Below are 15,447 nucleotides of genomic sequence, written 5' to 3' on the forward strand. Positions count from 1 at the left end.
TCTGGTGTTGGTAGTTGTGACACTTTTGCTGTTTAGTGGATTAGCAATGGAGACTAAAATATTCTTACCAATGTTTCATGGCTATTGGTGAGTTTTGCTGTATCAAATTTGCATATTAGAAGTGTCACATTTTTTTCCTTCTCTAGGTATACCAACTGCAGTCTTATCAAATATATGGAAAAACATAAAGTTAAACCAGATAGTAAGGCATTTCACTTGGTAAGTTCTTGCATGCTTAAGCATAATCAAAACCCTCATATAAGTTACAGGTGTTCAAGTTGAGAGTTGAACTGGTGTCAAGTATTCTGTGACTAACTTTATTTTATAAAATATTGTATTATATTGTTTTATAAATGACGTTAGGGATAACTGGTACCCTGCAATCTGAAAATTGCAAACCTTCAACTTCTCACATGGATAAAATGAATCTGTGAGTCATTAATTGGTTTAGTTTCTGTATCAAGTAATCAGAAATTTTCAGGTTTTAAGTCATGTTAAACTTGTAGTTAAATTTGTAATGTTGTCGCAACTCTTACCCATTTTGCTGTTTTGCAAACTTGTAACAGCCTATTTTTTATGAAAAAAAAATCCTCAGTGCATGTTTTTTTACATATTCGTTATTAAGTCTTATCCTGGTGCGTTAATCCTTTGTAGCTTCCTTATGAAAACTTGCTACTGCTCTTACAGCAATTGGTTTCTCTTTGGAACATCTAACTTTTTTTAAAATTAAGATTCCAGTTAGAATGGTACACTTGGTACACCTGCTTAGCCCTAGAAGTGCCTGTGGTACATTGTTTCAGATGTTGCCCTTTTCTTCTGTGTTTTAAAGAGCACTCAAGTTTTTAAAAATAAACTTCATATATGGATGAGAGAGAATTTAAGTCTTTAAATGGACAATCCCCTTATCTTGAAGTTTCCAACTTGGATTAAATGTTTTAGGCTAGAATAGAATGCATATTCAAAGTTCAATTTAAAAACATAAGTATTACCAGCTGAATCAAGTACCCGTGGCAGGAAATTACCTGGTGGCTGTACCATTATGCATCATTTACTGTGAAGTGTCTCTGCTTTCTGAAGTGAAAAACCGGTGAAATATTAGAGAAGTTTCCATAAGCAAGGAAACTAGTCCTCTCTGATACAGATTTTCTTTTTTTGATGGTTCCTTATATCAAAGTCTGTCTATTTGTGTGTAATGCATAAAGAGTTTATGTTGGTATGTGAAGAACTGGAGTGCCTGTTATGCACAGGCAAAACTGTCCATCCCATTTTGCACGTAATTAATGCAGCTTTTAGTATGTAGCTATTTATAACAGAGCTGTGTAAATGCATTTTTAGTATTTACTAGATGTTATGTTTCAGTATGGGAATACAGACTCTAAAAAAAATACACTTGACACAGCAAGTAGATAATATTTCGTATTCTTATCAAAGCCTAAATACTATTTCTGAAAATTAAGTCATTCAAAAAGCAAAAATGTGAACTATCTGTTGAATATGATGTTTAGCATAGAATGGGTTTTGGAAATAATAATGAATCCTTCGACTCATAAGTTATGCAAATTGAGTGAACTTGCTGATCTGTCTCATCAGCCACTCTAGGCTGATGTTCTATAAAATTATTCAACTGCATGCATCAGTACTTACCTTTCAAACTCCACCTTCCTTGAGAACCATCATGCTGCTTGTCACCTACAAATTTGACTTGTTATGCATTGGAGTCTAAGGCTCTCAAAATTAAGCTAATATTGCTGTACCAAAATCTGAAAGTGGCTAATTATCACTGGTGGTGAATAGCTGAGCAAACTCAGTCAATTCTGCTTATTAAAATCAGACTCACTAGATTTTCATATAATATGAAGGAAGTCTCAGATAAAAAGCTCTTCTGTGCAACAACCTGTATAACATGACCAGTGACTTCATCAAGTAATGCAAGTGCTTTTCCCCTTCCTCGATTCCTCAACTATTTCTTTCTCAGCATTCTCTGGTCTGCTGGTCTAACACAAAGCTCAGGTACAAGCGAGTAGTTCAGGCTTTGTTGTACAACTTCATGGTCCATAAAAAGACTTTCTCTGAATGAACTGGCTTCTCTTGGGAACTGTGAGTGCTCTGGCCAAACCGACCTGAAATTTCTCACCTGCTCTCCCAGTCTCGCAATTGTTTTCAGTAGAACAACAAAACTAGACATGAGATAATTATACAAGAATAGCTTAAAATACTTATTACAGCGTTTTCTCTTCTCCCTGCGGTATTACAACAGGATGATAACTGTTTGAATGCGTTCAGCGTTTTTGTTAAGCACATTTGTGTTTTATACCAAAAAGCAGTGGTAAGTTAAAATGCAAAATCAAGGAATGGTGTCCTTCACCAGGCTGCTGCCACCCTTCCCTCCCTGGTCAGAGCTGTTAGCACTGAGCAGGAGGACCAGGAGGGCAGCTGGAGCAGACCCCTGGCTGAACACACTGTCAAACTGCTGTCTGACCCCCTTGTTCTGCTTTGGTTCTCTACCCGCCTTCGCTCCACAAACCGATAGCAAGAGAGCAAGCTTCGTGCGACTTGAGTGGTGTCTGCTAGGGTCACGCAAGCTGAAAGGCAGGGAATTAAGTAGGGTGGAGGTAGCCTCCTTCTGTTCCTCCCATAGAAACAGATTGTGAGAGAAGTACTGTGAAGTTCATAGTTAATTAGCTCTAATAGAGCCTTCTCAGTTTTCTGCTAACTGCTGTCTGTCAGAGCAGCTCACTGAAAATCAGACCCCTTTTAAATACCCTGATCTTTCCAAAGTAACATCTTAAAACACTGTTCAGGCGCTGTCAAGATCAGAAAGTGCCATAGGTTTCCACTCTTCTTTAGACTTGGCTAATGGGCCTCTCCACCAGAGCCTGAACAAGTTCAGCCAGCCTCTTGGTACCAGTTCTTCCAGAGGTAGCCCAAGATCTTACTGTTCCGCAAGCTGTCTCACAGCCCTTCGTACTGTCTGCTTCAGAACAGATTTTTAAAAACTTGTTTACATCTACTATTGTAAAGTATGCCAGAACTAATAATTTCAGGACTAGTAAATCCAGAGATGGTTGTCATTGCCAAAAATAAACTGTTTTGGTTTCCCAACTTGAGTTAACCAGATTTTTTTCCTCTTTACTGGCATTCGTACACATAGTCGCCTTTCACATGCAGAACTGATGTGTTAATGTGAGACAACTTTGGCTCCTTCCTGCTTTTGCAGCTTACATATTTTGCCACTTTCACTTTCCTGATTTTTTTTCTTCTACTTATTCGTTTACGCCTTAGAAAATAGATACACTGGAGCTGTTACCACTGCTTAATTGAGTGATGCTTCATCTTCTATTTAGCTTCTTTGGTCCATTGTCCCATTCATTGCTGACATGTAAAGTTCACTGCATTTTTATTATGTTATTCAGCCAGGTGATCTTTTCATTGAACAGTTTTTAAAACCGCAAATATTTGTAATAATAAGTGGAAGATTCACTTCTATGTTAGCATGTGAACAAAGGGGCACAGTAGGAGTTTTGTTCCCCTGTGTGATAATGGTTGCGCAATCATTTAACTTTTCTTGTGGTTTCTGTCTTCTGTTGCTGATTATGACAGTTTGCTCACATCTTGTCAGCATATGATGGACAGCCTAATAACCTAATTGCCAGAAATGATGCCAGAATTTTGCAATATTTTTTTGATTGTGATGTTTTTCAGCATGTTGGCAATTCTTTCTCATTTTTTGCCTTCCCCTTTTCTGGCTCCTGGGATTGCTTTTTGAGCTGTTTGAGAGAACAAGAATTTTTCTATTCAAACTGATATTCTACAAAGACTACATGCAGACTCAGACAGCTGAAATAGCTTATTGTGAATCCTTATTGATGTGAAAAACAAAACTGGATTGATGGTGGTAATACATATTTATTATATTCTTAACCATGCTGTTAAAACCGAAGGCTGAGGAGAGAAAATGTACTTTTCCTAACCTTAGCTACCTGCAGTGTGGAGGTCAGCACTGTGGTTGTGTGTGCTCCTTTAATAGCTGGTGAAAGGAGGTGGCCAGTTCAGACATAGATCATGACACTGCATCTTTATTAAAAGGTGAATTTAGTCTCATGACAAGTATTAATAGCAAGTGTAAAGTGAATATTATTTGCGTGTGTCATTTCTGCGTATTTTGTTAGATCCATGATAAAAACAAACAAAACAACCACCTGCTATAGGTTGACAGTGTAGCGTCTTTTTTTTCGGAAGATCTGTGGTCATTGTCTTTGACAAGCATCGTGGTGTAGTTTTGTCTTGGACACTGTATTTATTCTATGGTGAAACATGAAGACGCACTGTTTTCCTTTTTCTGCGTAGTATCTGAAGGTTATCTCGTTCTGCCTGTATATGTTGCTTGTTGAACACAGCCATGTTCCACAAAACTGCTGGGTGGATGGGGAAAATATATGTACATACACCATACCTTTTGAATAAGGGGCACTTACTTTTGGAATGCATCACTGCAATTCAGTGCTAGACTTAAAATCACTCCTAAAATGGGGAAAAATCTTCACACCCATGGAGACAGCATGATGTTTCTAATGTGTTTTTTATTGAAAATCACTGTTGAGATGCTGCAGTGCCAAGTCTATAAATTCCAGACAGCGTCTGAAATGTTTACATAGGTAGAAAATGAAAGTGGAGGAGGAAAAACAGTACAAACAGTGAAAATGTTTTTCAGAATTACCTTTCAGTCTTTAACATTGTGCTGAATTTAGACTGTTATTGTGTGTTACTGGCATTTGAAGTTACTCAAGAGGAGTTCCTGACTACGTATCCTAAGCATTTCTCATAGCATATCCATCCAATTAGCAATGTTTATAGCTCTTTTTATAAAAATCTTTCACTTTGCTTTGGTTAGCTCAGTTTTATTTTATTAAATTTTCATTTGTTTATTACCTCAGGATTTTTGCCCTCCTACCTGTTACTGAAACATCTTGTATGCCCTTTTTTAAAGCTGGGCATCAGACAGCAAATACCTAGTGCACTACTTAGCCCTCTGTTAATGCTTGCCAATGGTGGTTTGGGTTTTGTTGTTGTTTTTCTCTGGGGGTGGGGGGAAGTATTTTGAAGTCTTACGCTGATATTGCAACAGCAATGGAGGAGGCAGCTTATTATACTTCTCTAGAGTATTTTACATCATGTCATGCAAAAAAAACCCCAAACAACTAAAATTCAAGATTTTGCACAATTGCTCTTCTGAGCAGCATGGATCACTCAGATATGTCTGAGAGTCCATGTTTATCAGAATAAACAAGCACACACTGGAGTGGGTGACAAACAGTTATCTGGCCAGGTGGATTTTTTGAACATGTTGATTACTACTTTCTTTTACAACATGAAGATTTTCGAAGGAGTGGCTTAATGTAACATCTTTAAAATACTGTGGATGACAACGGAGTTGTTACTAATATAACAATACTAAACAATGATCAATCATGCACATGGAATCACTTTTGTTTAATTGCTAAGAATTATTTGAATTTAGACAGGTGTGATGTTGCTTCCTGTTAACTGCAGTCTAGTTGAAGAAATCAGGCTAAATATGTGCATGTTACATATTCTTGTGGGAAGTTAACAGACCATTAAAGAGAGCAGGACTTGGGGGAACTGGTGGATGAAAGACTGGACATGAGCTGGCGATGTGCCCTTGCAGCCCAGATGGCCAGTTGTACTTTGGGCTGCATCAAAAGGAGTGCGGCCAGCAGGTGAGGGGAGGTGATTCTGCCCCTCTGGTGAGACCCCACCTGGAGTCCTGTGTCCAGCTCTGGAGCCTCAGTACAGGACAGACGTGGACCTGTTGGAGAGGGACCAGAGGAACCACAGAAATTATCAGAGGGCTGGAACAGTTCTACTGGGAGGACAGGCTGAGAGAGTTGGGGTTGTTCAGCCTGGAGGAGAGAAGGCTCCAGGGAGACCTTATTGTGGCCTTTTGGTACTTGAAAGGAGCCTATAAGAAAGATGGGGACAGACTTTTTAGAAGGTCCTGTTATGACAGGGCAAGGGGTAATGGTTTTAAACTAAAGGAGGGGAGATCCAGGCGAGACGTAAGAGTTTTTTTGACAATGAGGGTGGTGAAGCACTGGCACAGGCTGCCCGAGAGGTGGTAGATGCCCCATCCCTGGAGACATTCAAGGCCAGGCTGGACGGGGCTCTGAGCAACCTGATCTAGTTGATGATGTCCCTGCTCATGGCAGGGGGGTTGGACTGGATGAACTTTGAAGGTCCCTTCCAACCCAAAGTAGTCTATGATTAAAGCTGCTGGTACACCATGGAAGCTCTTTCAATGTTTCTGTTAAAACGTTTGTGACTGGAACTGCGTGTCCTGGGCTTTGGAAGTAGAATAGTGTTCTTTAGAAAACAAAGTTACTATTTTAATGAGAGAGGAGAGTGTGGTTATGCCATTTATGGTTAGAGTTTTGAGTTCAGACACATTCGTAGCAGCTCATCTTTCAGGAATAATACAGTGAAGTTTCTCCAAACAGTTTTGGTATTGCAGATCTTTTTGTTTTGTTTTTGACAGCTTCAGAAATTGCTCACTATGGATCCAATAAAGAGAATTACCTCAGAACAGGCTATGCAGGATCCCTATTTCTTAGAAGATCCTCTTCCCACATCTGAGTAAGTGGTCAGTTTATTAATCTATCAGTCAGCCCAGAGATGCTTTAGAAATGTGTGCTTTCTCCCTGCTATAAATATGTTTGTGGTTATTGAGCTAAATACTTACTGTCTAACAATGGAAGAAAGCTATAACCACTAAAATGCCATTTGCGGTTTTTAAAATTAAGTAGCGTTCCTATTAATCTCTTGCTTTATGGAACTTTGATCCTATTAGTCGCAGCGCTAATCTTGTTATTCGCTGGCAGGTTGATTATGCATGCTGCAGATCTTTGTAGACAACTGCTAAGTGCCTGCAGGTCCACTTCTCTGCTCCAGAATGCCAGATGACACTCTCTAATTAGTTTACATTTTTCTGTCTTAGCCTTTGTTGTAAATTCAGTGGGTGGGGGAAGTCAACTGTGCATCTCTGTGCTGTCATCCTTAACAACTTAAATCCATTTTCTGGAGACGCTCCTCTCCTTTGTTTGCGCAGGGAGATTTACCGAAGGAAGAAAATTTAGGGACAATGAATGATTTCATTAAAAATTGAGCTCCCCTCCCAAAAGACTAGCCAGAGAGCATGATTGTACACCTTTTTAGGAAAGCTATTAGTACGTCCTGTGTATGATTCTCTACCATTATCTAGGGAAGAATTTATCAAATATGGTATGTATATTTATAAGCAATTAATTAAAAATTAAATTATTTCACGAAAGCCTACTGGATTATTTATAACAGCTCCTGACCTGTCTCTGTGATTTAATGTTGTGATATGAATGATTCACTTTTGCAGAAACCGCTTTTAGGACAGTGTTTGGTTTTTTTCTTAACTTTAGAGCTTTAAATTGGCATTTTAATGTGAATACACATACGTTCTACTGATTAAGGGCAGGTAAATATTAGTTTATGCTTGCGGTAGCGAATTAATGTAGACCATGAGATATGAATTGACAGATGAAATGTCTAGTTATTTTAAAACTTTTTTTCCAGGTTGTTTTATTAATAGTCAGTGGAGTTTCCAGGGGTATTTTTAGTTGGTCCTGAGATGGTGAATTACATGATAGCTGGATAAAGGTAGCTCTTTATGCCCTTGCAGATATCTGACAGGTGGTCTGCCTTTTCAGCCACCAGTTTGGTCACCAGTTACCAGAAACCGTGAAAACTATTAGGAGTTTAAATGAGTATGTAAGAGCCAACTGAAGATCAATGAGTTTAGAATATGATGGAAGTTAGACAGGGCAAACTTCTCCATTAGTTACAGGCAACTTGAAACTAGCATAGGTGAAGTATAAATCTTACAGGTCTAACCCTTCTGTTCTAATACAGTGATAAATAGACTTTTTTGGGGGGCAGTGTTTTTGCAGGTTGTCAAATCCCTTACCCAAAACGAGAATTTTTAACAGAAGAAGAACCAGATGATAAAGGAGACAAAGTAAGTACTGGAAGAACAGTATCATGATGCTTCACTGGCTTTCACACTATTTCCTGTTTTCATGTTATTTCTTGTACTGCTTTTGAGTTGAAATTTTTCTTTGTGTTTAAACAATTGAGAAGAACCAGCAGCAGCAGCAGGGCAATAACCACACTAATGGAACTGGTCATCCAGGGAACCAAGACAACAGTCACACACAGGGACCCCCACTGAAAAAAGTGAGAGTTGTTCCTCCTACCACTACCTCAGGTGGACTCATCATGACCTCAGACTATCAGGTAATTGTTTTATTCATATATTGTGTGTTTGGTGCTCATGTTTACAGCACTGTTTTTTTAAGCTAAAAAAGTAATTTTGTAAACATCAGTGTATTAACTGTTATTTTTTAGCATCTTTCAGATGTATTTAGTTGATGGTTTGCCTGTAAATTGATATGCTCTTTAGGTTAGGGGTAAGGAAATTAAGACCAGAGATTATTACAGTTACTAATTCATTACCTTTATATTAGGGAATGCTGATTTTGGACCAGGAGCCTGTTGTGCTGCGTTCTGTATCACCTAATACCATTCTTTATTTGAAAAAACCCGCAATGGTAGGAGGTGAAGGATACTGCAGTAAACAAGCTATCAAATAAGAATCGGAGCAGGAGTTTTAGTTGGGCAAATAGGTGGGAAAGCTGCATTTTGGATAATGAAACAGAGAGACTTGATATGATGCTGTCTTAATCTCTGAAGACCAAGGGAAGTTCCAGGTTAAGTAAGCCCAGACAGGTGAGGTGGTGGCAATCAATGAGTGAGGAAGATGAGGAGTGTAGGAAAAAAGCTTTAGGAAATCTTGAAAATGGTGTTCTAGCCTTCCTGCATTTGAGCTTGTGCTCAGACGTTAGGAAATGGAGGAGTCTGGAGCAGAAGACTGAGAGTCATGCCAGGGCATGATGCCTGATTTTGTAGGTCTGGATGAGGTTATGCCTGGAGACTGGGGAGAAGAGAGTTAAGGACAGAACCTTTAGGTAGTGCAAGCTGAGAAACTACAAAAGAGGAGCAAGGAAGACTTCAAATGATGTGCACAGGAGCAGGTAGAGAGGTGGCAGATTTTGAAAGCCTAGGGAAGAGCAGATTTCAAGAGGAGGCATGCTGGTGGCAGTGTTTGCCTACAGGAACTATTACATTCTGGTTCACGTGGAGTGCATAGTACACAAGGACAACTGGAGCAAAGTCTGGGGTGAAATCAAAAGATGGGGAAGTCAGAAATTACTGGTGGTGTTTTCAGTTAATTTAAAGCTTAATATATAAATCTGAGACCCTAATATTGGAACCTCACTTAGCTTATGCTTATATTCTGTAGCAGAACTTAGAGACAGTTGAAGAATGGTGTCAGTAAAACTGCTGCTGTCAACTTACTTTTTCAGTTTGATTCTGTTTCTCCATAAACATCAATTGGCTTTGAAATCTTGCATTTCAGAGTTTGTTCCTGAGAGTATCACATATCCTCCAAGGCTGCCTGGGGGCATTATCCTCATGTTTACATAAATCTGTATATTTCCAGCATTGACCAAAACTTGAAAGTACTACAGAATGTAAAATGAGGTCATTTTCAGGAGCTTTATTGTGAAACCCTTCATATAGTTCCCAAGTGGCTTTGTTTCCAGGACATCAATAGCAGATCAGTTTTCAGATCATTCTCCTTGAACAATGTAAATTTTTAGTCATTTGAAACAGTGGTCAACCTTAACTACAGTGCTGCAGTGTGGGGTGCCTCGAAGTATAAACATAATCTTTTTTTAGTTGGATTAGATACCACAGAGCAGCCTCTTACAGGAGCCTCATCCCTCTCAATTTGGCAAGCTGCAGTCGAACGCTGCTTTGGCCTTTTAGCTGCCTCTTCCACCACTTCTGTGTGTGAATTTTTAAGAAGGCAAATGCAGCTGCAGCTCTTCACCTTCCCCTCAAGTTGAATCATATCTGAGGGGATTGATGGTGGGTTTGCTTGTGTTGTGTCAGGGAGCCCCCATTTACATGCCCTGTTTACCTGCGGCCAGTCACTAGCGGGTTCCACAGGGATCGATCTTAGGGCCAGCGCTCTTCCACGTCTTTATAAATGACTTAGACTCAGGATGTCAGGGATTGCTTAGTAAGTTTGCCGATGACACAAACTGGGGGGAGCTGTCAACACTTTTGAGAGCAGAGAGGCCCCGCAGAGAGAACTGGACAAATTGGAGAACTGGGCAATCACCAACCACATGAAGTTCAACAAGGGCAAGTGCTGGATTTTGTTCCTGGGACCTGGCAACCCTGGCTGTACGTACAGACTGGGGGACGAGATGCTGGAAAGCAGCGCTGGTTCTGGTCGACGGCAAGTTGAACATGAGCCAACAGTGCACTGTGGCAACCAAGAGGGCAACTGTGTCTTGGGTGCATCCAGCACAGCATTGCCATCCGGGCTCTGCTCTGCACTGGTGCGACCTCACCTGGAGCACTGTGTGCAGGTCTGGGTGACACAGAATAAAAAGGATATAAAGCTACTGGAGAGTGTCCAGAAGAGGGACATGAACTTGGTGAAGGGTTTGGAGAGGAAGCTGTATGAGGAGCAGCTGAAGCCACTTGATTTGTTCAGCCTGGAGGAGACTGAGGGGAGACCTCATGATGGCTAGAGCTTCCTCATGAGGGGAGGAGGATGGGCAGGCACCGAACTCTTCCCCCTGATGACCAATGATGGAACCGGAGGGAATGGCAGGAAGATGTGCCAGGGGATGATTAGGTTGGACATTAGGAAAAGGTTCTTCACCCAGAGGGTGCTGGAGCATTGAAAGAGGCTCTCCAGGGAGGTGTCACAGCCCCAAGCCTGACAGTGTTCAAGAGGAGACTGGACAACACCCTCAGACACATGGTGTGAACTGTGGGGTTGTCATGTGCAGGAACAGGAGTTGGACTCAATGATCCTTTGGGTCCCTTCCACCTCAGGATGTTCTATGATTCTACCTGCCCTTCACCCTGTTTTGCTGCTGCAGCATTTTGAACAGATTTCAGCTTCCACTTCTGTGAGCAAGAGCTGAGGTTTGCTAGTTGAGAAGTCAGAAGACTCAAATTGCCTTGGCAGGAGTTGACGTTGCTTTGTTTTCAACTCATGCTCATCAAAACTTTTATACTCTCAGATAATCCATCTCAGGATGATAGCTGGGGGCAGCCCTTGTCAACAAACATAATATCAGAATACTTTTGCCTTGAGATAGTGACAGCTGCTACCTTGCTGTCCCAGGAGCTCTTACTGGTAGTTTGGCTGCTCACGACTAATCTTTTTGCTGTCTCTCTAGGAGGCAAAACACCTGCTTTTCGAAAAAATACATCTCCCCCCAAGCCTTGCAAGAAGGCGATGGGTAGAATTATTCTGATTAAGGTATCTGGAAAACATGGTCATTAAAGGGAGGAGATCTGAACTTGCTGGCAGTAGAACAAAAGCAGTTAAATGCTGCCTATTGGTGATTTCAGGTCTCCCTGAAAGAACTTCCTCACGTTTTTTTTTTTCCTTCTGATCCTGTGACTTGAGGATACAGCAGACAAATATTACAATACAGCCCTCTGCTTTAATCAAGCACCTGTTCCTTTGTTCTTCATTTAATTTGCTCAAGTTCCCTATATAAAGCTTGTGAAGAAGGATTGCCATCTCCTGGGCAAGGCAAACTAAGACAGTTTCTCCATCCATTCAGAAGTGGAATTGCTCTCTGCAGAGCAAATTGACCCTATATCCTTTTCTACCATGCATAAAAATAGTAGACACATGGCACGCAGGCTTCCTTGCCCTCTCATTTAAATCTGCAACGTGACACTTCGAAAGGCAACGTGACTAAACAGGCTGGAGCAATTCCACTACTCTGAGCTTCTGCTTGTGATAACCCTCTGGGTGCCTAATGGTATTTAGGAAGGATTGGTTATTTACATTTGTTCTTAAACAAAAGCCATTTGTTGGTGTAATGAAAGAATCTAATTTTTAATTGCTTCTGTCTTAAAATCTGTTTTAGGAGTCAGGATGTGGAAAGTGTTTACAACTGACGTGAGTGGTCAGTTTTTCAATGGTTAAACTTGTGATAGTTTCCTACATACAGGAGCTGCACTGAAAGAATATTCAGGGATTTTTGCTCTCTGGAGTGCATCGTGTATTTGTTACATGGAGAAGGGTGACCCAGAGCTGTGACACTTCTGTTGAGGAGTGACTTAGTCCCTCTCCTAAGACTGAAAGCAAGTATCACAGAAGTGCAGTCTCTGTGCAGCTCAGCAGTGCTGGTTTGTTCCTGCTGACATTAGTGCTGGTCCAGCCATTACTTCCCCTTTACACTACACATCCTCAGAGAATCCCCTCAGTCCTGTGAGCACATGTTAACAGGTAGAGTTTGCCTTTTCATTTCTGCCATCATCTCAGCATCCTGATTTATAGGTTCTGTTCTAAATGCTGAATGGCAAGAAAAAAATGGAGTAGTTGTTCAGTGTTGTATGTCGCAGCTTGTAAAATCTGCAAAGCTATTTCAATATTTTACTTTTTCAAGATGGTGGTTGACGGTAGTTTTGCATATTCAGGTCTAAGTAGCAATATCCTAGTCCTGGAATAGTCACCTCTGAAAGTTTTCAGACCTTTCCTAGAAACAGCTTTCTCTAAGAATCCTAATACATCTTGCGATATTGAGGGTTCAGAAGTTACCCAGCAGTTTCTGAATGCTGCAAAATTTGTGTGTGTAAACCTTAACATAAATGTAAAACAGCACAGTAATGTACTGAAATTGTGTTAATGTTACTAAGTGGTAATACACTTAGATTGAAAATCTCACACGCGGTCCTTCTTTTCCTTGACACCTCATGATGTGGAAATAGAATTGAAGCAGGCAGTTGCTGGTTTACGCAGAGCGTCTTGCAGTGATGACTGCTCTACTCAATAAATAATTGCAGAAATGCTGCTTGAAAGGAGCCTCGAGTGACTGTGTGGCCCAGTCTCTCCCTTGCAGCAGGACTGTGGCTAATGCTCCATCAGGTCAGACATGGCTTTGTCTAGATGAGTTGTAAAAACCTGCCTAGATGGAGACTTTGCAGCCTCCAGTACTATACTGGTCTCTTAGAGATTTCTTTCTCCCCCCACTCCCCCTAATGTCCAACCTGAGTGTCCCAAGCCACAACCTATGGCCATTTCCCCCTGAAATATCTGGTTCCATTGAGAAGCCTGTGGCTGTGGTCTTTAACTCTCCTTCAAGTATTGGTAAGGCTGCTGCTAGGTGATACCTTAGCCTAAATTATCACAGCGCTCTCAGCCTTTACTCCGGGGTTACACAAGAGTGGCAGACTTATCCTTTGTGTAGGAAAGTCTCTGGAGTAATGCAGAGTGGCTCATCAGCAGTAAGATGCATTGTTTGGACCTCACCCCAGCACCTTCTTGTCAGGGGAAGGGAGCAAGCGGCAAAGACCCCTGCCAGGAGCAGTGGTGGCCTGGTGCCACGTTCAAGGGTACCCGAGCCAGCTGGATGGCTGGCTGGAGGTTTGACTGTGGGGGGTGGACGTTCGCAGGAGGTGATTTGGGTGGATAACTGAAGGGTGGTAACTGTCACTTTCTAATCTGGTATTCCTGATGTTCATACCTGCACCTGCTGTAATCAGACTAAGTGCAGTGGAGCCTGGAGGTGCAGCTGCTTTGAGACTGTGTGTGAATAAATAAATGAATAAGCGAAGGTGTTTTGTGCTGTCGCTGTTCTGAAGAATTGTGTTTCCTCTGCTTGTACCCCCCTGCAGCGTTCCAACCCCCATGCTGCCTACCCCAACCCCGGACCAAGCACATCGCAGCCACAGAGCAGCATGGGGTATTCAGCTACCTCCCAGCAGCCACCCCAGTACTCCCATCAGACGCACCGGTACTGAGCTGCATCCCAGGAACGCCCGTGCACTGTCGCTGATGCTGCGGGACCGGCCGCGCAGCTGCCCGCCTGGAGCCCGGCGTGGGCCACGAGAATGTACTGTACAACCACACCTCCCACCTGTCCGGCCGCCACCACACACCCCCTTCCACAGCGCCGGGTGGCGGCTCCCGAATCGTACCTGGTTTTTGGGGTTAGACTTGAAGAGAAAGTGCTAGCACAGTTTGTGTTGTGGATATGCTACTTCCATAATTTACTTGACATGGTTCAGACTGACCGATGCTTTTTTCTTTTAATTTTTTTCAGTGACAGTCTGTAGCAGTTGAAGCTGTGAAATGTGCTAGGGGCAAGCATTTCTGTTGTCGTATGTGGTGAATTCTCTTGATGTAACAACCTTATCTGACCAATAGTACGCAACATCTTTGGTACTTGAAGCATACAGTTTATGTTACCATGGCAAAAAAGCAAACTAACCATGACTCCGATTGAGACGATTTTGATAGACGTTTATTTTTAGTGACTTTTGTGGGTTGGTTCGTTTTCCACCTAGATCAGTGTTTTATGACCGACACAATTGCTATGATGAGATTTTTTTTTAAGAACATGAAAACATTTGCATTTTTTCCAGCAATTATGAATGTCCCAAAGATTAATTTCCGACATAAGTTTTTGGTTTTGTTTTTAACTCTATGACTTGACTGGTATTAAAGCTGCTATTTGATAGTAAAATAAGTATGTTGTCATTGATATAAACATGTTTGGTTCAGCAAACAAACTAAAATGATTGTCATAGACAGTGTTTTATTTTTTTTCCTGTTGGTGTTAATGGTTTGTGAGCATGCTTTGAGATTAAAGAAGCATGAATGATATTTCTTAAAAAGGTGCGGCATCCATTCAGATATTTTGTCATGATTTTTGAGAACCAGCTTGGTGTAGTGCATTTTAAATTTTGTTCACTTTATTATTTTTTTTAAAACGTTCGCACGTTGTTTAGGGGTGCCATTGCTACAGCGAAGGATCAAGGTGTTAGGAGAGCCTTAGAATTTATGAGGAAAAACTTACAATGTACTGTATCAAACTATTTTACATGAATGACACAAGTATTCTGAATTAAAAAATCAAACATTGTTAAAACAAGGTGTTATGTAATAAATTTATTTTTCATAAATCTGCATATGACCTTTGCCTGTATTCCTTTTTATCAGCGACAAGACCCTGCTCCCCCATCGTACATCGGTGTCGGGTTGTGTCCTAAGAAACAGTATTGGACAAGAATTTTTCTTGCAGCAGGCAGGCTCCCGTTAACTGCTGAGAAGGATTCTTTATTTTAAATAGCAGAAAAAAAATACAGTGCCTTCATAACATGTCATTAACCCCGTTGCGTACACGTAGCTGATCAACTGGAGATACACTGAACATGGGTTTATTACCAGCTACATTTCACAGATCAGACGGTGCCTTTTCATCTACAAAATCTAGAGATGTTCCTGTCTGAATC

At 41.1% G+C, this 15,447-nt stretch overlaps 1 protein-coding gene across 4 annotated transcripts in view; it reads left to right on the top strand.

Annotated features, from left to right (window-relative positions):
* Positions 1-15,121, top strand: part of CDK8 (cyclin dependent kinase 8) — an 80,716-nt gene extending 65,595 nt beyond the window's left edge. For 3 of the 4 annotated variants that reach the window (XM_071804443.1, XM_065830472.2, XM_065830487.2), the window contains 5 exons: positions 147-219; positions 6,554-6,651; positions 7,984-8,062; positions 8,182-8,340; positions 13,828-15,121. In XM_071804443.1, coding sequence (XP_071660544.1) covers positions 147-219; positions 6,554-6,651; positions 7,984-8,062; positions 8,182-8,340; positions 13,828-13,953 — 535 coding nt within the window. In that variant the 3' untranslated portion in view covers positions 13,954-15,121. The remainder of the gene's footprint in view (positions 1-146; positions 220-6,553; positions 6,652-7,983; positions 8,063-8,181; positions 8,341-13,827) is intronic. The other variant, XM_065830479.2, reaches the window with a different exon arrangement.
* Positions 15,122-15,447: the final 326 nt, after the last annotated feature.

Source organism: Patagioenas fasciata, chromosome 1, assembly GCF_037038585.1.
Source record: "Patagioenas fasciata isolate bPatFas1 chromosome 1, bPatFas1.hap1, whole genome shotgun sequence".
NCBI classification, from domain to species: domain Eukaryota; kingdom Metazoa; phylum Chordata; class Aves; order Columbiformes; family Columbidae; genus Patagioenas; species Patagioenas fasciata.